This window comes from Arachis hypogaea, chromosome 3 (assembly GCF_003086295.3).
Source record: "Arachis hypogaea cultivar Tifrunner chromosome 3, arahy.Tifrunner.gnm2.J5K5, whole genome shotgun sequence".
Classification (NCBI taxonomy): Eukaryota; Viridiplantae; Streptophyta; class Magnoliopsida; order Fabales; family Fabaceae; genus Arachis; species Arachis hypogaea.
This window is the reverse complement of record NC_092038.1, coordinates 108703591-108729576: the sequence shown is the minus strand read 5'-3', so window position 1 is coordinate 108729576 and position 25986 is coordinate 108703591. Positions and strand designations below refer to the sequence as shown.

At 33.5% G+C, this 25986-nt stretch overlaps 3 protein-coding genes across 3 annotated transcripts; 1 reads left to right on the top strand and 2 right to left on the bottom strand.

Moving 5' to 3' along the window:
• Positions 1 to 1603: 1603 nt before the first annotated feature.
• Positions 1604 to 6196, top strand: LOC112790875 (uncharacterized). The gene is made up of 3 exons (XM_025833476.3): positions 1604 to 2038; positions 2352 to 2420; positions 2995 to 6196. The coding sequence occupies exon 3, from the start codon at positions 3085 to 3087 to the stop codon at positions 6040 to 6042; it is 2958 nt and encodes a 985-aa protein (XP_025689261.1). The 5' UTR covers positions 1604 to 2038; positions 2352 to 2420; positions 2995 to 3084; the 3' UTR covers positions 6043 to 6196.
• An 11869-nt stretch (positions 6197 to 18065) lies between these two features.
• LOC112790874 (ubiquitin-conjugating enzyme E2 5) lies at positions 18066 to 20973 on the bottom strand. Its single transcript, XM_025833475.3, has 6 exons — positions 20454 to 20973; positions 20275 to 20354; positions 19847 to 19961; positions 19647 to 19699; positions 19390 to 19518; positions 18066 to 18453 (listed from the first exon to the last, which is right to left on the bottom strand). The coding sequence occupies exons 1-6, from the start codon at positions 20495 to 20497 to the stop codon at positions 18320 to 18322; spliced, it is 555 nt and encodes a 184-aa protein (XP_025689260.1). The 5' UTR covers positions 20498 to 20973; the 3' UTR covers positions 18066 to 18319.
• Positions 20974 to 21187: 214 nt separating this feature from the next.
• Positions 21188 to 25450, bottom strand: LOC112790873 (AT-rich interactive domain-containing protein 2). The gene is made up of 2 exons (XM_029297100.2): positions 23741 to 25450; positions 21188 to 22496 (listed from the first exon to the last, which is right to left on the bottom strand). The coding sequence occupies exons 1-2, from the start codon at positions 24701 to 24703 to the stop codon at positions 21609 to 21611; spliced, it is 1851 nt and encodes a 616-aa protein (XP_029152933.1). The 5' UTR covers positions 24704 to 25450; the 3' UTR covers positions 21188 to 21608.
• Between the last annotated feature and the right edge of the window lie 536 nt (positions 25451 to 25986).

The following is a 25986-nucleotide window of genomic DNA, read 5'->3' as shown; positions in this document are numbered from 1 at the left end:
CAAACTTTTATTTGTCTCTTTATCCTCTATCACACATACAGTGGTATGTGTCTTGATCTGAACCGTTGATTGGACAATGTATTGTCACCGCTACAAGATCGTGGCCGTAAATTCACATCTGGTCTCACATGGGGGCAAACGTCGCCCTATTATTATAAAGACTAAAGAACCTTTTGGACTGATGTTGAAATATCCAATTGTAATTTAATTTGTTGCAAGTCAATCCATCCAACTGCGATTGGTGAATTATACACATGAATGAAATACTAATTTACTGTTAGAAGTTTAAGAAATATTCTAAAGTATACTATAAATATAATGGGATTAAACTTGTATTTAATTAGAAAAGTGGGTATCTATTTAGTGCCAACAATGTGTAATCATATCAAATGTTGCTTTTAGGGGTAAGCATTATGCTGTCTTCACTCTCTTTTTCCCTTTTGTTTGCTTGGACCATGATTGGATTAACTAATGTATATAGTTTTTCCCTTTTCAACTCATTGTATATTGAATCCATATTTCTATCAAAATTTCCTATGTCTTTTCATCCCTTCATCATTATCATGTCCGAATAACTTTGCACAAAATCAACCCCGTTATGTTTACAGAATGAGTTCACTTGCTTTTTCTTAACCTATGATGTCCCCGCATCTGTATGATATGATTTTTGATTATTACTCCTTCTGATACCAAGAAGCAAGTATCCAAGTTTTCTTCATTTGTTTTTCTTACTAATAAAAGAAAAAATAATATTTGCCTCCATAACCCACTATATGTTATATATTAATTGAAGTATCATAAGAAAGGATCAAATAGATACTAGTAATCCAAAGATGAAATAATAATTATAATAAAATAACTGATGAAATATGCACATCAACTACGCAAATTTCCAAATATAATACTATACCACTATATATATGATGACCAATCTGAAGTGCTCTGATCAGCCATTAATAGAAGCAGAACGTGCACGAGCTAGAGGGTGCAAATATATATATATATATATATATATATATATATGTAGCAACATAGGTGGCAGTGAAAAACTAAATGATAAATGAATTATTTTTTATTTGTGTAATTATAATTCTTTTAATGAGTAATATTAAGTAATTAAACTTTTATAGATAATAGCACTCAATTTTTTAAATTATTTTAAATTCTAAATTCTAAATCATAAATATTTAATTTTAACTCCTAAAAACTTAAATATTAAAATTAACTAATGTTGATTAACTAAAATTTAGTTCCTATAATTTTTTTCTCTTATTATAGGATATAATATATAAATTGAGAAATATTAAATAAACAAGCTATTTTTGTAATCATGTCTAACAAAAAATGATTAAAGGTATTTTTTCAATTAAGTTATTCACATGTTGAACTTTAATTCCAACATCTTCTCTACTTCCTTCTAACTTAATATTACTGGTAAAAATGAGTGTAAATAAGAAGTATACTTAATCCAATAATAAGATGGACAAATACATAAATGAATGGTCACACACATGGAGGCAAGTACAAAAACAAAAACAAAAGCAGCACGTTTTGGTATCAACACTCGCATCTTAAATCAAACCTTCCCTTCCATTTAAGTACCCACAACACCACCAACACACTCATACACACATTAATTTAAACTCAAACAAAAAGGTAAAAAGGAAACAAAGAAAGAAGTTTAATAAACAAGAAAGAATGTGAATCCAAATGCCCAAACGATACTGGCTATTGTATTCTGCAGATTTAACAGTTGTATAAAAATGTGGAGCCTACTGCCATTCCAGTATTCCACCATACCCAACTCAGATCCATTCCTCTTTCTTCTCTTCTCACTCTCAGACTCCATTTTCTCACTCTTTCAGCACTCACCAATAAAGATAAGAATTACACAACTGCAACCGTAGCCAAATACATCACATTCACACCATAAAGATAAACGCTTGTATTTCTTTTTAATTTATATGAGCGTGGTTATCAAAAAACAGCTACAGTTCTGCACCCCCAGAAGGAGTTGTTCTCTCCACAGCTGAAAAAGGTTGGCACTTTATGCCATTCATTGATTCTCCCCCTTTTTTTTTCGTTTCAAGTTTCTGTTTTTCTGAAATGGGTGTCTCCCATGATTTCTCACTTCATTGGTCAATGCTTTTGTGTCATTGAAATGTCTCCGTTTGGTAATAATGTGTCTCTGTCTCTCTGTGTTTGTGTGTGTGCATTTTCAAGTAATGTTTGTTTTTCTTACTTTGCTTTTGGTAATTCATTTGCTTTGGTTTTAGTTCGTGATTGTCACTGTTAAAAGTGCTCCTGAATTTGAGTGGTTGGTCATTTTTTGAACTCTGTCATTTGTTCAGAGAAACGAGATTGGGTTGGTTGGAGGCAAATACAGTGAATCTACACCAGTGTATCAGCTTCACGGATTCGTAAGTGTTCAGATCTGAACCACAATACATAATTCCTAATATAATTTTTTTATCTTTTTCTTCTCCCTAAGTTCCTTGCTTCTAAATTTGGTTGGTGAATTTTGCTTATAATAACCGAGTTGAAAGACTTTTTTCTCTGATTTTTTGGAACAACAGTAGATACTTTATTTCTTTACCTTGTGTATTCGGTATCAAAATGTTTCTGTAAAGTTAATATTCCGTATAAGTTGACTCTGTTGCTACCTACCAGTCGTAATTGCTGTTTATGAATTGACAAAATTGAAATTCCCCTTCTTCAATTCTTCTTTTTTTTTTTTTTAAAGCACTCTTGTGTGTGTGGAAATTTTGAGATCTACAGAAGTATAAGTTTAGATGATGGTGGCACTGTTTACTTTTTCTTAAAAGACTTAGTTGAGTTGGCTTTTCCTTCTTTCACTTTGTTGGTTCACAGTACTCACTTTAAGTGCCATAAACATACAATGTAGAACTTTCAGTTTGATCCCTTCTGCCATATTTTTATAGTTTAGAGTACATTTTGTGAATTTTTACAATGAAATTATCTCAATTTTCACAGGTATTGTTTATTTGAATTCCTTTCAAAATTGTGGATGCATGGGATTTGATACTTCCACAGCTGCTGCTGGAAAAAGTACCATCTCCAACTATGGATATTCAAGAAGAGAGTTCTACATTTGGACCTTTGGTGGCGATGAGTTCAAGGAACATGTCATCATCATCTTCAGCATTTTTCTCAGCAAATCAATCACCCTTCTTCTCTCCAAGAACATCATCATGCCATTTATCAGAGTCTGTAAGGCCTGAAGCTTCAAGTGACAGAATTCATGCAGATGCAGCTCTCCCTAGCACCAGTGCAGCAATCCCAGAACTGAAGTCTCTTGCTAATATTAGAAGTAACTTCTCTGATGTGTCTGTGTCTGTATCTGCATCTCCGGCTGGTTGTAATTCAGGTGATTTACAGAAACTTGATCGTATATCTTCCTCGGTCGGAATCTCTAGTAGCTATGATGATAGTTATTCTGGATCAAAAGAGAAAGGAAGAAAGAAAGGAAAAAACCAAAGAACATCATCAACTCCAGGATCCAGATCAATTTCTTCTTACAGACTAAAGAGTTGTGATGTTTTTATAGGATTACATGGTCGAAAACCTCCTCTAATAAGATTTGCCAATTGGCTTCGTGCGGAGTTAGAGACTCAAGGCATCAGTTGCCTTGTATCAGATAGAGCTCGATGCAAGGACTCTTGCAAGCTTGGAATTGCTGAGAGAGCAATGAGCATTGCTTCTTTCGGGGTAGTAATTATAACAAGGAAGTCTTTCAAAAATCCATACAGCATTGAGGAGTTGCAATTTTTTTCCAGCAAGAAGAATTTGGTGCCAATATACTTTGATTTGGGTCCAGCTGATTGCCTTGTTAGGGATATAATCGAAAAGAGGGGTGAGCTGTGGGAAAAACATGGAGGGGAGCTTTGGCTTTCATATGGAGGGTTGGAGCAGGAGTGGAGAGATGCTGTTCATGGCCTTTCTCGGGTTGAAGAATGGAAATTAGAAGCTCAGGATGGAAACTGGAGAGATTGCATACTAAGCACAGTCACATCCTTCGCAATGAGGTTAGGCCGGAGAAGTGTTGCGGAGCATTTGACAAAATGGAGACAGAAAGTGAAAGAAGAGGAGTTCCCTTTGACCCGAAACGAGAGCTTTATTGGTAGGAAGAAAGAGCTTTCTCAATTGGAGTTCATGCTCTTTGGTGATGTTACAGGAGATTCACAGCAAGACTACATTGAACTGAAAGCAAGAGCCAAGAGAAAGCATTTGACAATTGGTAGGGGCAGGAGTTATGTTTTAGATGAAAGGTTGAGGGAAAAGCAAAATACGGAGGTAAAAGAACCAGTTCTCTGGAAGGAGTCAGAAAAGGAGATTGAAATGCATAGTACTGAATTTTCTCATAGGCACTACCGTCCGAGGGTCAAACGCGGTGGAAAGTTTGGTAGGAGGAAAAGAGAAATGAAGGTTGTGTATGGGAAAGGTATCGCTTGTGTTTCAGGAGAATCAGGAATTGGAAAAACAGAGCTGATTCTTGAGTTTGCTTACAGATTTCACCAGAGATACAAGATGGTTCTATGGCTTGGAGGGGAGAGCAGGTATATAAGGCAGAACTATCTAAACCTCAGGTCGTTTTTAGAAGCCGACGTGGGAGCTAACAATAGTTTGGAGAAAACCAAGATAACTGGATTTGAAGAGCAGGAAGAGAGTGCTATTTCTAGAGTACGGAAGGAGCTGATGCGAAACGTTCCATATCTTGTTATCATTGATAACTTGGAGAGTGAAAAAGATTGGTGGGATCACAAACTTGTGATGGATCTTCTCCCTCGTTTCGGTGGAGAGACTCATGTGATAATATCAACATGCCTTCCCGGAATCATGAACTTGGAACCTCTGAAACTTTCATACTTATCAGGAGTGGAAGCAATGTCTCTAATGCAAGGGAATGGCAAGGACTATCCGGTTGCAGAGGTGGATGCGCTGAGAGTTATCGAGGAGAAAGTCGGAAGGCTAACTTTAGGCCTCGCTATTGTCAGCGGAGTTCTGTCCGAGTTACCTATAACCCCAAGCAGGCTCTTAGACACCATAAACAGAATTCCCTTGAAGGACATGTCACAGTCATTAAGGCACAACAATTTCCTTCTGCAGCTCCTCGATGTTTGTTTCTCAATATTCGATCATGCAGATGGCCCCAGGAGCTTGGCAACCAGAATGGTGCTGGTAAGTGGATGGTTTGCGCCCGCTGCAATTCCGGTTTCCTTATTGGCACATACTGCTCAGAATCTACCAGAAAAGCAAAAGGGAACATGTTCTTGGAGAAAATTACTGCAATCCTTAACATGTGGATTTGCCTCCTCACACACCAAAAAATCCGAAATAGAAGCATCTACTCTGTTGCTAAGATTCAACCTTGCAAGGAGTAGTACCAAAGAAGGATATGTCCAATTCAATGAGCTCATAAGGCAATATGCGCGAAAAAGGGAACTTACTGGAGCTCCAGAAGCAATGGTTCAAGCTGTTATTAGTCAAGGATCAATATCTCAAGATCTAGAGCATTTATGGGCTGCATGTTTTCTAATATTTGGATTTGGCCATACTCCTCCGGTCGTTGAGCTCGAGGTGTCTGAGCTCTTATATCTTGTGAAGAAAGTGGTTCTGCCACTTGCAATTCAGACTTTCATTACATACTCTAGGTGCACGGCTGCAATCGAGCTTCTGCAGCTTTGCACCATGGCTTTGGAAGGTGCAGACCAGGCATTTGTCACGCCGGTTGACAAATGGCTGGACAAATCGCTGTGCTGGAGATCGATCCAGACGAAAGCTCAGTTGAATCCATGCCTTTGGCAAGAGCTGGCTCTGTGTAGAGCAACTGTGCTTGAAACGAGGGCGAAGCTAATGCTAAGGGGTGCGCAATTTGACATAGGGGATGATCTAATCAGGAAGGCTGTTTTTATTAGGACTTCAATTTGTGGTGAAGATCATCCGGATACCATTTCGGCACGCGAAACGTTAAGCAAACTCACCAGACTAATTTCAAATGTTCAAATTCATGCTTCAGCTTAGATATTATTGCATGCTGTAAGGATACTCTAGAACTATAGAAAAGATTTATAAATAAAATAGAAGATTCTGTATACTAGTTAATCAAACTTTCTACAGCATTTTGTACAAGTCTAATGAGATGTGCATTCCATTTTAGTATGGATCTCCTTCGTCACTTGCCTTCTCTACTTTTCTTCACATTTGGCCATGACGGGATTAAAAAACTAATACAATACTCACACAGGATCGAACTGCGGACCTTCTGTTTACAAAACTAACTTTGTACTACTGAGCTATAAGGGCTAATACATTATATTTATTTTATTCTTTTATTTAATACAAGTTTTTGAATATTCTAGTACCATCAGTTTTGCTTTGCCACAGAAAGTTTACCGAGTATCAGTATATGAGAGGATGAAAATGGAAAGGGATAGGATCGTTTCGATATAAAGAAATGTTATATGTATTATTTTATGTATATTGTTTATTTATTTTTTATCCATATCATTGATTAGAAATAATAAAAAATAACTATATATTTAATCATATATAAAAAAACAGATATATATTTAATAATAAAAAATATTTTATTATTTAGTCTACCTTATGGATGATCTCTCCTAACTAAAGTGGCAGAAAATATGATAAGTGGATTAAATTAAACAATGATATACCGCGTCATTCATATATAACAACAACAACAAGAAACTTGGGGAGAGAGGGGCACGAAGGGAAAATAGAAGAGACGAAGAGAAAGAGAAGAAGAAAAGTGAAAGAGGTAGAAAAAATTTTAAACGTATAAGGTACAACTAATTTTTTAAATTTTAAAATAAGGAGGTTTTTAAAAAGATGGATGCGGACGAGAATCTAATACTTCATCACTTGCTATAGTGTACAGTGATATATGCATATATGTCTTCAGTTATTGAAATCATTTTAAAAATATATTTTATTTTTTAGCATCTTATATTGTTCTAAAGAATAAAACAAAATAAATAATGTTGATTTTAATTATTTCTCTTGATCCGTTAGCTATAACCTAGTTAAGTTATACATATAAATTGAAATTTAAGTAAAACAAAATAAACACATGCCAACTTGCCAAGTCAAAAGGAACGAATTTCCTTTTCTAACGAATTCATCCGCACAGAGTCAAATACAACTCAGAAGCAGTTACCACAAAATCAAATCGATATACTCAACGATTAAACAGATACGAATAACCACCTATAATATAACAAGTTTAAATAAGAAAACCTAAAGAGGAAAAAAGTACGCTATTCACTCTGAATATTCTCTCTATCATTTTATACTTATTCTAACTTGACCGTTGGAATGCCTTTACAAGTACCCACCGCTGCCATTCTAGAGAAGCTGACGTATACTTCATCCAGTCCAAGAAAAGGCGAGCCCATACATCAAGCAGGGCGAGCTATATCTTGGGACCGGCTGTCTACATAGGAACATTTGGCATCCACTGTGGACCCGAGTTTATTTAACCCCACTATTATTTTTTCTGTTTGATTACTTACCCTCTTTTGCAAGACGTAACTTATGGTGGGCGAACCAAGCAACCCCCCTTCTCCCCCCTCCCCCAACTCAAGCTGAACTATTAGCCATCAAATAATCCCTGCTAGCAGAAAACCAAAAAATAGCCGATCTATTACGTTAGAAGTAAAACAACCAAAGTAAGGGGAGGAGAGTACAAGAACACTGAGAACAAAGATGATCAAAACAAGCACTCGTCAGAAGCCAAGCCTATAATAACAACCTCCACGAAACCAATGGTGAAAAGGACCAATCCTTTTTCAAAAGACATCATGAAATTCTAGATGCCAAATACTTCACCTTACCAACGACACTAAAACCTTATGAAGGAATTGGCGATCCCAACATACATGTTACCAAGTTTTACACAATGATGTTCATGAACGGTGCATCCGATCAAATATCCTGTCGCACGTTTCCTACATTTTTAGATGGTGCTGCCTTGATCTGGTTTTCTAATTTGCCTGTAGGTTCTATATCAAGTTTTGATGAGCTGGCCAATCTCTTCATCAATAATTTTTTCACATCAAAGATCTATGTGCATGACTCCGGCTACCATAGCACTATAAAATAAGGACAGAATGAAAGCCTTAAAGACTACATGACGAGGTTTGCCAAGCCAACCACGAAGATATCTAACCTCAACCCTGAAGTCTACTTACATGTCTTGAAAAGTGGGCTCCGCCCTGGAAAATGGAAAATTCCAGGAAATAATAGTTGTGACGAAATCAAAGACATTGGCCGAATTCCGAGAAAAGACAACAATCCAGATCGAAATAGAAGAGTTTCGGCAAATCCAGAAAGTAGAGAAGCCCAACCCTAGCAGAGAGGAGGAAAAGCGAAAAACAGAGACATACCAAGGCCATTGATACGTGAACAAGTTTAAATATTGCACTTTTCATCAAAAGTATAGACACATCACAGATGACTTCATTATAGCAAAAGACCTACTCGAAAAGCTAGCTCACCAAAGTTTGTTAGACAAATACATTGACAACCGAGGACACCGGAAAAATGCAGAAGACCTCAGGCCCAAATCAAATGACAATCATAGAGACAAAAAAAAAAGATAGACAAAAACCCTAACCTACCTCGTAGAATTATTAATTGTATTTCTGACAGTTTCCCAGGTGAATGATGTAGCAACTCGGCCAGAAAGAGGTCCTATAGGGCCATGATGTCAGTCACCAACTCTAAACCGACTATACCACCAACATGGATGTCCCAGACGTCATATTAAATCCTTCAAATTACAAACAATGAACAAAATTTTGGACGATCCTATAGTTATATCACTTCAAGTCAGCGAGCCATTGGTGAAGAAAGCCCTTATAGACCCAGGCAGCAGCGGCGACATATTGCTTTATTCTACATACCAAAAAATGAAGCTAAGTGACAAAACTCTGCAACCATCTACTGAGGAACTGGTATGTTTTTCAGGTGAGTGTGTTTCAATCCGAGGTTATATATGGTAACAAACAACATTAGGCAATTACCCTAATTGTAAAACTTTAGATATTTAATACCAGGTTGTGGACTGAAAAGCCCATATAATATCATTTTAGACAGACCTTTTTAAAATAATTTTCATACTATTGTCTCCACTATATACTTGTGTGTCAAGTTTTCTTTACAGGATAACAAAGTCGTAACCATTCACGCTGACTAGAAGGAGGCAAGACAATGTTATAACGCAAGCCTAAAAATAAACCCTTCAGGACAAGACGACCAACAGTGTGTACAAGCAGTTTATAACTAGTAGAGTCTGCCTGCTTTGGCAGACCTGGATCCTCAGACAAACTAGCAAGCCTAACCTATGCCTACCAACACGTTAACAAAAATATAATTGACAACCGATGAAGACAAACACACCTATATTGGATATGCTTTAAAAGCGCAAGAAAATGAACACCTTATTACATTACTACAACAAAATATCGACCTATTTGTCTGGACCGCGGCAGACATGTCCAGCATTGACCCAAATGTCATCTACCACAAACTTGCCATCAACCCAGCAATTTGACATATAGCTCAAAAGAAACGCCACCATGGTATAGACAAGAGAGAAGTTTTCTTATAAGAAACCCAGAACTACTCAATGATGGGTTCATAAGGAACTCAGATTCACTAGCTGGCTAGCAAATGTGGTCATGGTTAAAAAACACAATGGTAAGTAAAGGATGTGTATGGACGACACCGATTTTAACAAGTCATGCCCAAAAGACACATATCACCACATACTAGATTTTAATTACAAGCATGGCTCTCCTCTTCGCATCCCACTGCTTCCTAGGCCCAACTTATGCAATCTAGTAGCCCATCTACAAACAAATTTTCTGTTCATCCGATCGGCGCAGCTGACATCATCACCTCATTTAACTTACTAAAATTATCTCCAAATACAATTTGCTTAACCCACTGCTTAATCTCCTAACTACAACTTTCTGACCAACTGCAACTTCTGTCACACTGCACATTTTGTCTGTCTCTTGTCCGACTCAAAAGACGCATAATAACCCCACTCCAAAGGGATATCATTGCTGCGCTTAGCAAAGATTGCATATGTACTTGACACGTCTATTTCTACAAATGAAAATTTTTTTCTTTTACATGGTAGAATTAGCTTAACTTCAAACCAAAGTACAATACAACCCACCTCTGAAAAATTGGCATCAACATGTGATCGTTCGAAAAATTTAAAATTGAACAAATTTTATTTTTAGAAACCCCAAAAATATTGAAAAATTTTACGTCGACAATGGTTATATGAGAATTTTAATATAGATCGATAGATAAATCATCGATTCCTAAACTTTTTCATATTTTTTATTTACATAAGATGACTACATACTACAAACATTTTTCTAAATTTATTAGAGGCCCAAATATTTAGCGGCTAATTGGCTCCATTTTAATAATGAAAGAAAGAATTGATATTTATTTATTCTTTAGTTTGCTTGTATTTTCATGTGATTATATGTAATATTTATTTATTTAAATAATAAAAAGTACCTAGAAAAAAATATTTCAACCACATCTTGGGCTACTGTATTTTAAAGGTAGATATATATTAACATTTAATTTGAATATATTATAGACGAAAAAGAATTCCAGTAAAAAAAAACGATGAAAAAGAATCTTATACTATACTCACACATATGCATCATGACATTATAATAAGTGCTTAATTTTTATTTTTATTTTTATTTTTATTTATTTATTTAACTTCAACCTCAACCTTCGCAATTTAAGTTTTATACTTTTAATATATACTATCCCAATATAATATAGTTTAGCCAATAGAGACCATTTCTAAAATGGTATTCCTAAGAATAATTTATCTTTTATTTATATTTAAAAAAAGTTGATACTAAAGTCATTTTATATTTAAAAAATAACACATAAATTACTTATAATTTTGTCATATAAATATATTATGATAGATGTTATTTTATTATAAAATTAAGCATATATATCTTCTATTCAATCTTAATGTTACTTCTTGTAATATTTATTTTATGTTCAAGTAATAACATATAAATTACTTTATAATTTTGCCATGTAAGCATATTAGGACAAATGTCATTTTATTATGAAACAAAACATATATATATTTCTTTCAATTTTAACATTACTTCTTGTAATAGTTTTTATAATAATTAACAAGATAATCTATACCACTAAACTTTTTTCTTAACAATATTAATGTTTTATTAACTATTCAATTCATATTTTGTAATAGTTCTCACAATAATTAAAAAAATTAATCATACAACTAAAATTTTTTTGTAATAATCTAAATTGTCTTTTAAAGTATTTAATTAATATTTTTTAAAATATATAATTTACATGCATAAAAACAAATGTTAAAAAATATTGGAGTCTCTCAAGAAAATTAACAATTATAACATTACATGTTATAAGATACTTAAAATAAGAAAATAAAAAATATTATATAAAATTACCAGCAAAGATCCTTAAAAAATTAATTCACATCTAAAAAATATTAGAAGTAATAATTGCTAATTTAAAAAGTTAACTTTGAACTGAGTCAAATAGTCAACTAATATTATTTTATTTTATTTTAATATTTATATTTTAGTTCTATCCCATAAAAATGTAATTTATTTGTACTTATCAAAATAATTGATAATATAAATATATGAAGTTTTAATTTTGTAATAGAAATTAATAAATTTACAATGATATTACGTGCACAAACAAAATAATTACTTGCATAAAATACATATTAAAATATAAAATATACAATAAAAATAAAATAATGTAAATATTTATATCCAAATATATAATGACTAATTTTTTATGTATATATAGAATTTTTAATAAAGATAATCTTTGTCGTTATGTAAATAACTACAAATCTTAAAATTTGTATGAATTTACAATGTATATTTTCCTATAATTAAACTTTCATTATTTCACAAAATGTTTTATTATTATTTTATAATATTTATTAATCACTATTATTTATTTGAGTCTGCGCAATATACGATCTCATTCTAGTAGCCATAATTTTTATGCTATGGGAATGTGCTTTAAATATTTGTTTTGAACTATACCGTGGTTTATCCGTTTATGTGATTCTTTTCATTCTGAAATAATCGACCATAATTTTTATTATGTTTTATTTATAAGATTGCATATATTGATTTTTTTATGTCATAAATGCAATAAAATATTTATTACAGATAGGGAATGGCTAAATTCAAGATTAAATATAACCATTTCGACTCAATTTAAAAGAAAGGAGAATGAGAGAACACAGTTTAATTAAAACTCTAATAAATAGATTGATATGCAAATCCCACATAAACCTTCAGAAATTGTAACCTTATGTCAGAAAAAGTAATTTTTTTGAATCATAAATCAATTTACACAACTACCATGGTCAATGAAATAGAAAGAAAGGTTAAATTTTTTCCTTCAACCTTGCGATTTTGTGTCTTTCAAATCCAGTACTCAATAACAAATCATGTACAAGCAACACAGTGAATAATGCAGGTAATGTGAGTAAACATCTAAGGATCAGGTTCCCCCGTAATGGCATCATCACTAGAGGCATCATATTATTTTTCACTTAGCTCATCGTCACTAGAATTTTCTTCCAAAGTAGCTCCAATATCTTCTAGCTTGGCATATTTTTCACAATATAAAGACCAATAATATGTGGACAGGTCTAAATGTTGCACTTTTCATCAAAAGTATGGACATACCACATATATATTCGTTATAGCGAAAGACCTACTCGAAAAGCTAGCTCACCAATACTTGTTAGACAAATACATTGACAACCGAGGACACCGGCGAAATGCAGAAGATCTCGGACCCAAATCAAATGACAATCATAGAGATAAAGGAAAAAAGGTAGACAAAAACCCTAACCCACCTCACAGAATTATTAATTGTATTTCTAGCAGTTTTACAGTTGAAGGATGTAGCAACTCGGTCAGAAAGAGGTTCTATAGGGCCATGATGCAGTCACCAACTCTGAACCGACTATACCACCAACATGAATGTCCTAGACGTCATATTCAATCCTTCTAACTGCAAAACAATAGACAAAAATCTGGACGACCCTGTAGTTATATCACTTCAAGTCAGTGAGTCATTGGTGAAGAAAGTCCTTATAGACCCAGGCAGTAACACTGACGTATTATTTTATTTCACATACCAAAAAATAAAGCTAAGTGACAAAGCTCTGCAACCATTTATAGGAAAATTGGTAGCTTTTTTAGGTGAGCGCATTTCAATCTGAGGTTATATATGGTTACAAACAACATTAGGTAATTATCCTATTTGTAAAACTCTAGATATTCAATACCTGGTCGTAGACTAAAAAGCCCATATAATATCATTTTAGGCAGACCTTCTTAAACTGCTTTTCATGCTATTGTCTCCACTATATACTTGTATGTCAAGTTTTCTTCACATAATAACAAAGTTGTAACCATCCACGCTAACTAGAAAGAGGCCAGATAATGCTATAATGCAAGCTTAAAAACAAACCCTTTAGGGCAGGCCGACCAGTTAACGAAAATAAAATTGACGACCGATGAAGACAAACACGCCTATATTGGGGATGCTTTACAAGGACAAGAAAAGGAACATCTTATTACATTACTACAGTAAAACGTTGACTTATTTGTCTGGACCCCGGCAGATATATCAGGCATTGACCCAATGTCATCTACCACAAACTTGCCATCAACCCAGCAATCCGACCTATAATTAAAAAGAAACGCCACCTTGGTACAGACAAGAGGAAACCTTTCTTAGAAGAAACCCAGAAACTACTCAATGCTGGGTTCATGAAGGAACTCAGATTCACCAGTTGGCTAGCAAATGTGGTCATGGTTAAAAAACACAATGGTAAGTAGAGGATGTGTATGGACTACACCAATTTTAACAAGGCATCCCCAAAAGACGCATATCACCACATACTGGATTTTAATTACAAACATGGCTCTCCTCTTTGCATTCCACTGCTTTCTAGGCCTAACTTATGCAATCTAATAGCCCATCCACAAACAAATTTTCTATTCATCTGACCAGCCCAGCTGACATTATCACCTCATTTAACTTACTACAGTTATCTCCAAATACAATTTTCTTAACCCACTACTTAATCTCCTAACTACAACTTCCTGACCAATTGCAACTTCTGTCACACTGCACATTTTGTCCGTTTCTTGTCTGTCTCAAATGACGCATAATAACCCCACTACAAAGGGATATCATTGTTGTGCTTAGCAACGATTGCGTATCTACTTGACATCTCTACTTCTACATATGAAAATATTTTTTTTCTACATGGTAGAATTAGCCTATCTTCAAACCAAAGTACAATACAACCCACCTCTGTAAAATTAGCATCAACACGTGATTGTTCGAGAAATTTGGAATTGAACAAATTTTTATTTTTCAGAACCCCAAAAATATCGAAAAATTTCACGTCGGCAATGGTTATACGAGAATTCTAATATAGATAGATAGATAGATAGATCGATCGATTCTTAAACTTTCTCATATATTTTTTATTTGCATAAGATGATTACGTACTACAAACATTTTTCCAAATTCATCAGAGGACTAAATATGTAGTGGCAATTGGCACCATATAAAATCATTTTAGGCAGACCTTCTTAAACAGCTTTTTATGCTATTGTCTCCACTATATACTTCTTAAACAGTTTTCTTCACATGATAACAAAGTTGTAACCATCCACGCTGATTAGAAGGAGGTCAGACAGTGCTATAACGCAAGCCTAAAAAGAAACCCTTCAGAGCAAGCTGACCAGCAGTATGTACAAGTAGTTTATAACTTAGAGAGTCTGCATGCTTTGGCAGACTTGGATCCTCGGCCAAACTAGCAAGACTGACTTATGCATACTGACAAGTTAACGAAAATAAAATTGACAACCCATGAAGACAAACACACCTATATTGGGGATGCTTTACAAGGGTAAGAAAAGGAACACCTTATTACATTACTACAGCAAAACATCGACCTATTTGTCTGGACCCCGACAGACATGCCAGGCATTGACTCAAATGTCATCTACTACAAATTTTCCATCAACCCAGCAATCCGAACTATAGCTCAAAAGAAACGCTACCTTTGTACAAACAAGAGGGAAGCTTTCTTAGAAGAAACCCAGAAACTACTCAATGCTGGGTTCACAAAGGAACTCAGATTCACTAGCTGGCTAGCAAATGTGGTCATGGTTAATTACAAAGCATGCCCAAAAAACGCATATCACCACATACTGAATTTTAATTACAAGCATGGCTCTCCTCTTCACATCGCACTGCTTCTTAGGCCCAACTTTTGCAATTTTGTAGCCCATCCACAAACAAATTTTCTATTCATCTGATTGGCCCAGCTGAAATCAACACCTGATTTAACCTACTATAATTATCTCCAAATACAATTTGCTTAACCCGCTGCTTAATCTCCTAACTACAACTTCCTGACCAACTGCAACTTCTGTTACACTGCACATTTTGTCCATCTCTTGTCCGGATTGAAGGACGCATAATAACCCCACTGGAAAGGGATATCATTGCTGCACTTAGCAACAATTGCATATTTACTTGACACGTCTACTTTTACACATGTAAACATTTTTCTTCTACATGATAGAATAGTCTATTTTTAAACTAAAGTACAATACAATCCACTTCTAAAAAATTGACACCAACACATGATCGTTCGAGAAATTTGGAATTGAACAAATTTTATTTTTTAAAAACCCTAAAATATCAAAAAATTTCACATCGACAATGGTTATACGAAAATTCTAATATAGATAGATAGATAGATAGATTTCTAAACTTTCTCATATATTATTTAATTGCATAAAATGATTACGTACTACAAACATTTTTCAAGTTCATCAGAAGGCTAAATATGTAGCGACTAATTGGTTCCATTTTAATAATCAAGAAAAGAATTGATATTTAATTTTTTTTTTTTGGTTTGCTTGTATTTTCATGTGATTATATGAAATATTTATTTATTTATATAATAAAAAATACCTGGGAAAAAATATTTCAACCACATCTTGGCTACTGTATTTTAAAGGTAGATTTTATATTAACATTTAATTTGAATATATTAAAGACGAAAAAGAATCCCAGTCCAAAAAAAAAAAACCGATGAGAAAGAATCTTATACTATACTCACACATATGCATCATGACATTATAATAAGTGCTCAATTTTTATTTTTATTTTTATTTTTATTTATTTATTTAACTTCAACCTCAACCTTCGCAATTTAAATTTTATACTTGTAATATATACTATCCCAATATAATATAATTTATTCAATAGAGACCATTTTAGCTTTTAAATGGTATTCCTAAGAACAATTTATCTATTTATTTATATTTTATAAAAGTTGATACTAAAATCATTTTATATTTAAAAAATAATACATAAATTACTTATAATTTTGTCATATAAATATATTATGGTAGATGTCATTTTATTATAAAATTAAACATATATATCTTCCATTCAATCTTAATGTTATTTCTTGTAATAGTTGTTTTATGTTCAAGTAATAACATATAAATTGCTTTATAATTTTGCCATGTAAGCATATTAGGATAGATGTCATTTTATTATGAAACCAAGCTATATATATATATATATATATATATATATATATATATATATATATATATATATATATATATATATGTTTCAATCTTAACACTACTTCTTGTAATGGTTTTTATAATAATAAACAAGATAATCCATACCACTAAAATTTTTTCTTAACAATATTAATGTTTTCTTAACTATTCAATTCATATTTTATAATAGTTCTCACAATAATTAAAAAAAATTAATCATACAACTAAAATTTTTTTGTAGTAATCTAAATTGTCTTTTAAACTATTCAATTTATATTTTTTAAAATATATAATTTACATGCATATAGACACTAAAGGCAATATTTAAAGTCATAACAATAATGACAAATATTAAAAAATATTGGAGTCTCTCAAAGGAGTGACAGTAAACAAAATAAGTTATAAAATCAACAATGTAGAGTATTGTATGTTATAAGATACTTAAAATAAGAAAATAAGAAAATATTATATAAAATTACCAGCAAAAATACTTAAAAAATCAATTCACATCTAAAAAGTATTGGAAGTAGTAATTGCTAATTTAAAAAGCTAACTTTGAACTGAGTCAAATAGTCAACTAATGTTATTTTATTTTATTTTATTTTAATATTTATATTTTAGTTCTATCCAATAAAAATACAATCTATTTGTACTTATTAAAATAATTGATAATATAAATATATGAAGTTTTAATTTTATAATAGAAATTAATAAAGATACAATGATACTATGTGCACAAACAAAATAATTATTTGCATAAAATACATATTAAAATATAAAATACACATTAAAAATAAAAAATATAAATATTTATACACAAATATATAATGACTAATTTTATATATATATATATATATATATATATATATATATATAGAATTTTTAATAAAGATAATCTTTGACATTATGTAAATAACTACAAATATTAAAATTTGTATGAATTTACAATGTATATTTCCTTATGATTATACTTTCATTATTTCACAAAATATTTTTCGATTATTTTATAATATTTATTAATGACTATTATTTATTTTGAATCTGCGCAATATGCTGTCTCATTCTAGTTGCCATAATTTTTATGCTATGGGAATGTACTTTAAATGTTTGTTTTGAACTATACTGTAATTTATTCATTTATGTGATTCTTTTCTTTCTGAAATAATCGACCATAATTTTTATTATATTTTATTTATAAGATTGCATTTATTGATTATTTTATATCATAAATGCAACAAAGTAATGATTACAGACAGGACACGGCTAAATCCAAGATTAAATATAACCATTTCGACTCAATTTAAAAGAAAGGAGAATGAGAGAACACAGTTTAATTAAAACTCTAATAAATGATTTGATATGCAAATCCAGGATGAACCTTCAGATATTGTAACCTTATATCAGAAAAAAGTAATTATCTGAATCATAAATCAATTTACACAACCACCATGGTCCATGGAATAGAAAGAAAGGTTAAAATTTTTCCCTTCAACCTTGAGATTTTGTGTCTTTCAATTCCAGTACTCAATAACAAATCATGTACAAGCAACACAGTGAATAATGCAGGTAATGCGAGTGAACATCTAAGGATCAGGTTCCCCTGCAATGGCGTCATCAGTAGAGGCATCATATTCTTCTTCACTTAGCTCATCGTCACTTGAATTTTCTTCCTGAGTAGCTCCAATATCTTCTGGCTTGGCATATTTTTCACAATATTCTGTTCATGGATTCTCTCAAGATTAATATACATATAAAAGAAGGTGTACATAGAATAGAGTAACAAATTGAGATTGGGTAGACATTAGACTGATATATTCGTCTTTGCAGTCTTTCTCTCAATTGATGCAGGGTCCTAGATACTGGTGCGAAATACTAAATGAGAAGCTGTGAAATTGAACGAATGACAAACATGGCCAATGATATTGCGCAGTTGGCATCTTTCACCATTGCCCTTGTAGCTCAGGATGTATTCTTGGTAGATAGTAGTTAAATGGTAAATGTTGTATTAAACCATATCCGCTTCCACAAACAAAGCGAAAACAAAGATGTTGGCTCTCATTGTAATTAGAAGTTTAGAACTCGTTTTTTATGTCGGTGAAAGGGAGCACTAAGAGAGTAGCAGTAATATGAAACAGCAACTTAAAGATGAATTAATTTGATGAGGAACTCATAACCTAGAACTTGTCAACACATATCATCCCTAACGACGTGTCCCATGATCGACAACAGATTCAACATAATAGCATGATAAGTAGCAAAGCTATATGTTACCACAAGATATTTGGAGCAAGAGATCTCCATTTGAGACCCATTATGCATTGATTCCTAAGGAATGTAACAAAACAGGTCATGCAATTTACCATTACTAAACAACAAAGCAAAAAATCTGCATGAAACATAGCATGGTGGGACTTATTCATGATACTGAAATACTAAAAACCAAAATCCTCTTGTAACAACCCCAAAAGAAAGAAAAATGATAAAGCTCCAGCACAAATCCCAACCTGAAATCTTCTAGCATGTTAAACTAGGACAAGTGTAATAATAATCAATGATAATGAAGAAACGCTCTTACTTATGGTTGAGTGACAGATTACCTCTGTTGAGGAAGCATTCTAGAGTTATACCATAGAAACATGACAAGGATTATTACCTTTGACTTTTTGTTCATATGCTGCATGATCTCGCATCATTAAGGCAGCAGCATCACCATTCAACGGATCTGATGCGTTCGGGTACAGAAGAAGTTGAGGAAGAAACACTTCAAACACATTAACAAGGTCTGAGTGGAAATAAGAAAAACCATTACAGAATATTGAGGTGGTGGCTCTATCAAGGTAAGTACACTAAAAAATTTCATCTTAACACCAACATATGCAAGGTAAAGCATGATATGACACTATTACTTACCAAACATGGGACTCCAAGTCTGGTTAATAACATCTAAGCAAACTGATCCAGACCTAAAAAAAAAAAAAAAAACAGCATCAGTTAGCCACCGAGCTTTGCAAAGTGTTTGTGCAACAGCCAACACAAGTTCCACAGAGGACAATGATTCTGCTTAAACAGGACACAAACAATGAAACTTTTGGACTTTTGTGAAAACTCACATTTCATCAACATTGGGGTGGTAAATTTTGTTTACAAAACCAATAGAGGGGGACTTATAAGGATAAGCATCAGGTAGCTCCACCCTAATCTTCCACACACCATCTTGATAGGGACCTGCACATGATTCCATAAGAGCAGAAGAAAGGAGAAGGAAAAAAAAAAAAAATTCAGTGTGGAACACCTTTAAAGTTAACTAGTAGATAACATAATAGATCCTAATACAATTCATCTTCATTGAGGAGAATGCTGCAACATCTCTCTACAATTACAAAACCCCAGTGCACTAGCCTAATTCAAAACTCAGTAGCTGCTGTTTGAACTGCTGATCTTAAAACACACACAGACACAAACTACAAAGCCATGTGAATCTTCAGATTAGTGTGAGGAAATTTACAAAAAGTGAAGAAATAAGAGAAAAGAAAATTACTGTCTTTTGGTCCGCGAAATTCTACAAAGAACTCTTGCATGCCATCGTTCATCATTTCCACCTTGTAATCACTCATCATCCTGATTCATATCAATCCAACACCCCAGATGAGAAAAGATAACAACTTTACACAAAAAACTCTTTTCTGAAATCGAAAACAAAAAGAAAAAATTACAGACAGTTTCATCAAGTCCATGTCTCGACGTTTGCTTGGAGAAGACATCGTTTTCTCTTTCTTTCTTTCTTCCTTTTTTTTTTTTTTTTTGATGGGTACAGAGTGAGTGTGTCTGAATCACTGAATTGTGCAGGGGTGAGAAAGGAAGAAGGGAATAATAAATAAGAATAAAGATTTATAGGAAGAAAGAGGCTTACTCCACAGTCACACCCAAAAAGGAAGCAGGGTAAAAGAAATTGTGACCACGTGACATATGAAATGGCGCAGTAATTTTTTCTTGGGAGTTGCGACATTGTTACTTGGAACAGAATATATATCCATAAAGCTCGCACTTTCGGTGATGCTCTTCAACATATAATCTAATATAATCTACACGTTTCTTTGGGTTCAGCTGGAACTAGAGCCATTCTTTTGTCACTTGACCTAGTTTCATGAATGACAAAAATTTATTAAATCTTTTCAATTTTTACTTTTACACATTTTCTTCTTTTTCTTTCCATAGAATCTCTCAGGCCAATAAGTCTGAGACTAATTCATCGCAAAAACTCTGTTTAAAGATTTGTCGCTGGCGAATAGATTAGGAAGATTGCCAATAGATTAGGAAGGTTAAATCTGGCTGGCCAATGGGGGATCACTTTTTATTATTATTTAAATGTGACATTTAGAAAAGCTGAATAAATAAGAGAAGAAGAAAATCTATAGTTGAAACAAAACTCAAATGCCCAAATCCAACCAAAAAGTGAAAATAGGAATCAATACGTTGATCCAGACTAAAGATATGGTTGATCCCTTACAATCACAATGTTCTTTTCTCTGCTAATTGCATTGTTATGTCTCTATTAGAAATACATTGATCATCAACCATCTAACACAATGCTCCTACTTTATCCAAACTTGTAACCATCTACAGCAAGAACAAGCTAAAGGTTTGCCCAACGGTCAGACTACAAGACTAGTTTTACAGGAATAAGAATGCAGCCGCCATTAAGCACTGCGTAGTTGGTAATCAAAAACACCAAAACAAGCCCAAGTTTTTTCTATCCCTCGTGTAGGACATCAAAATTCCAGTGTTTGAAAGCATTGAACCACAGAAATGTTTCCTAGACCTCAAAATGGTTCAGACCCCTTTGCATCAAAATCTTTTACTCCAATGTTGTCTTTAATCTAAATCAGTGCATTGCTTATTCAGTGAACACTCCAGGAAATTGGAACCTGGGATTTTGAGAGCTCCCATCCCAAAACCTTCGCTAAAAGATCCGAACTCCACTTCATCTTCATCACTATCAACACTATTTGGAGTCACACGGTTCTGATAGCTTCTTAGTTGAATAAGATACATATTGAAGTAATAACTCACCAAGTCCCTTCTTGTCTTGTCTGGAAAGTATCTTGATTTGTTGCTCCAGAAACACTTGTTTTGAGATGGAAAACTCTGACTCATCAAATCCTTGAATCTCTTTTCATCTTCAATTGTCCATTGAAGTGAAATTTCCTCACCCATGCGATCGAACCCCCAATGATAAAATGCAGAACCCAGGTCACGCCTCAATTTCATCCTTCTTTCAGCAATATGAAATCTAACACACTCAACAGAACCTTCAAAATGGCACTCACAATTGCCTTGTCTTCCTCTCCCTACAAGATCTGTTTCACTTGGAAGATCTAAGTCATGTTTCTGAGGCCATACTCGAGTGCCTAACCACTTTGAGTCACTCTCACAAACTTCACCTGTCCATTCTGGGACATCTGCTTGATAAAGAGGACCCACAGAAACTTGCTTTTCCTGGAAATCATTTGCAGACTGTTCAATCACTGTCCTTGCAGTCGATGAATCTACTGTTGCAGTTGTTTTATGCAAGAAACAATTTTCGGCCTCCGTATTGACTGAACTTGTTAATTTTTTCCCATTGGCAGAACCTGAATTGCAACAAGAGCATGTGCGAGATTTAACATGTGCTGGCAGCCTTTCACTACATCTCAGTCTTGGAGAAGAATGGTAACGAGGTGCAACGTGATCCTCGTACATATCAGGGCACATCTTCTGCTTCTGTAAAATATACAGTTAAATGCAACAGCATCATAAATTTAAACATTTCAATTTAAAATCTTGTATCCTATAATAAATGCATAACCATTTATCAGTAATTAAATTTAAAAGTAAGATTCCTTAAAGAATTCATGATCAAGGACATACCATAGTATTAAAAAGATACACATCAAGACCTAACTGCTTCCAAAAGCAACTCTCTAACTCGTATCCTTCATGTCATTTACACTTAGTAGGACTTTATTACCAATCTTCTCATTTGGATAAACCGTCTTAGGTGCAATTAGGAGCTTTAATATTCTAATTAATGAGAACTTAGTTTTAACTAAATTTTGAAATTTGTTTCAAAACTAGTTATTTTAATGTAAAAGTATATTAAAGTACATTAAAAATGTTAACATAAATAGATCTAGCAGTTTATATCTGAAGCCAACCCATTTAAAGATATATTACTTGTAATTGGAAAGACAGCAGGCTTTTTTCGCTTGAACCTGTACATGGAAAACTGAGACCCTCAAATACAAATTTGATTTAAAAGCTATGGTAATAGTTTTGGTGTAATTTCTATGCACATCCCTAACGGAAGTTAAGATCCTAGTGCACAGAGCTTCGTGGAAGGTCGTATGTGTATAACCTACCCCCGTTAGCAAAAGAGGCTGTTTCAATGACAAGGACACGTGACCAGCAAGTCACAAGTTACAAAAATTTTTGTTAACGCCTCACACTTCTTTTTAGCAAACTCTATACTGCAGTTAAAGTTCTTGATGGAAACTTAACACAAATGTTCCCTTTTGTACTAGTTACTGAATGAAAAAAAGGTGACAAACAACAATGACAAATATAACAACAAAGCCTGATCCCACTAGGTGGGGTTGGTTACATGATTTAAACAATGCCATTGCATCCAGTCATGGAGGGTTAAAAAGTTTAGAGATTAGTGCTGTAAATTTGAATTGAGTCAAGCCAAGTAAAATTCGCGGGCTGGGCCAATTCCATCCAATTTTGGTATAACTGTATATTGAATTGTTGACTTTTAGCCATACTGAGATTGTCTGAACAGGAAAGAAACTAACAGATTGAGATCATATATACCTACATGTAAGCAGAATAAGGACACCACAATACTTGACATATATAAGTACAATGATAATTGATCATTCACGTGAAACGTACCGATTCACTTCAAGATATGAAGAAATGAAAACATACTATGGATAAAATCATTGTGTGCATTGCAATTATACCTGTGAAGAAGGTGTTTCATTGTTAGGTTGTGCGCATGGTTTCACCAACCGAGCCTCTCTTGCCCTCAGTAACTGGATGAAAAAGTCATTGCCTTTATACTCCTTCCACTTTGATGGTTTTGGTAATGGTTGCTGTAAAGGAACAAAGGGATGCTTTGCAACTTGCCTAACCCAGTTCAGCATTCCAGATAATGGTTCCCGTTTGCGCTTGCGAGAGCCAACTCCATTCTCAGCAATTGGCGCGTTCAAGGTGACAGAGTATTCCTTAACACCATTACAAGCTTTTTCGTCATCATCAACATGGGAGTGTTGGACATCCTCAGATGTATTTATTTTCTGAGTTTTGGTGTCCAATACATTTGGATCTTCCTTGTGGTTAACCAAATCAATATATTCTTTTATTCCATTTGATTCCATCTTCGCAAGCCCGTCATCTTTATCCTTTACGTTTAGAGATAATAGGCCTCTCAATTCTTTCTCTAGCTCTAACGGCAATGACTTAAAACCCCAATCACACCCAAGATTTTCGTTTCTGAAACTCTTCTCTTTGAAAGTCTTCCTGAGCCATTCTTCAAACTCATTCAGATACTTAACAAAAATTAATTTCATTGATGCCAAAACTAGGTGGTTCAAACCCAGTTCCTTTGACACATAACCCCACAATCCTTTTCTCGACACAAAATCATATCCACCTATTTCCTTCACAAGAGAGAAGAGTTTGTACAAATCCACTGCTTGTCCATCGCCCAGCAAAACCGGCATAGGCCGAACAATGCCACGAGAACAACTCTCCTTTAGATAAACCGGAAAAACTTCATCAAACAAGGTTTTAACTTTGTCATGGTCATCATTATCAGTGTGATCGTTTAGATTCCTACAGTCATTACCATTAGATACATCAAATATCTCAACTTCATTGAAATCTAAGGACGACCCATTTGACCAAGTTGACCATCCTGCCATGAACGTTGATTCCTTTCTTAAAGGCCTTATATCTCTTGGCCAAAAGAAACCCTAACAACCATAAAAACAGCAGCAGCAACAACAACGACAAATCCTAGTTTGCCATTTTCTAAACGGTGATCTCACAATTCAAAATTAACAGACACAGCTGCCCAATATAGAACAAATATTGATACAAATTATACAGTGATTTGGATTCATAGAATTGGCAAAAGGGCATAAAGGGTGTGAACATTTGGCGGGTTCAGTTGGAAGATTTACCTCGTGATCAAGGTTCCTATGGTCTCTAAAGGCATCACAGAACTGTGGTTGGAGCAGGGAGTCGAGATAGATGAATGTGGTTGCCTCAAGAGAGCCGAGATTGAGATTGAGATTAGAATCTGGGAATGTTGAACATTGACGGTGTTGCAAGATAGAGCTAAGATTTCAATGCTAGAAACGAACGAACAAAAAACGAAGAGAATTAGAAACATATATAGCTGCAGAGGCAACAAAAGGGCGAGGAGGAGGGATACAACAGCCGAATTAAAAGACTTATGGTGCCAATTATCGAAACAAAGTCCCCTTCTCTCTTTTCTCTTCTCTCTGGATTTTCTCTCTTCCTTCCACTTGGTTCCAGTTTCTCACTCAATAGAGGGCACAATAATGAACAAGCATTGTTCTTTGGAAATGATAGTAAATTACCTAGGGTTATGCATATGTTACTTGGGCTTATGAAATAAATACCTTCAAGTACATTCAGATCCCATTAGGAGTGTTCATGAGCCGGGTCATTTGAAGTAAATTTAGACTCGGTCTTAAAATAGTAATAGATTTATTTTAATTCGATTCAAAGTAATTTGAAAAAAAAAATCAGGTTAAACTGGATCGATTCGATTAAACATTAATATATACAAATTTATAAATTTTATATATTAAAATAATAAAATTTTATTTTTAAAAAATAAATTTAATAAATATTATATCATATTTATATTAAAATAAATTATTTTAAAACAAAAATAATACTGTATAACCTAAAAAATATGATTTGAATTATAAAAATATAATATAACATTATTAATTAACTTTTATATATATATATATATATATATATATATATATATATATATATATATATATATATTGTAAAAAATAACTTCCGGCCGGAGCTGGGTAATCCAAAAACAAAATCCGAATCCAATCCAAAAATAATATCGGATAAAAAAAATCCAAACCAGACAACATATGTCTCGGATTTGGGCCGGGACAGGTCTTGAACATCCTTGAATCTGACTCGTTTA

Coding starts and splice junctions, on each gene's coding strand:
- LOC112790875 (XM_025833476.3), top strand. CDS start 3,085: ATGGATATTCAAGAAGAGAGTTCTACATTTGGACCTTTGGTGGCGATG.
- LOC112790874 (XM_025833475.3), bottom strand. CDS start 20,497: ATGTCTTCTCCAAGCAAACGTCGAGACATGGACTTGATGAAACT. Junction 20,355..20,453: donor GACATGGACTTGATGAAACT/GTCTGTAATTTT, acceptor GATATGAATCAG/GATGATGAGTGATTACAAGG. Junction 18,454..19,389: donor ATATGAACAAAAAGTCAAAG/GTAATAATCCTT, acceptor ATCCATGAACAG/AATATTGTGAAAAATATGCC.
- LOC112790873 (XM_029297100.2), bottom strand. CDS start 24,703: ATGGCAGGATGGTCAACTTGGTCAAATGGGTCGTCCTTAGATTTCAAT. Junction 22,497..23,740: donor ATGAAACACCTTCTTCACAG/GTATAATTGCAA, acceptor TATATTTTACAG/AAGCAGAAGATGTGCCCTGA.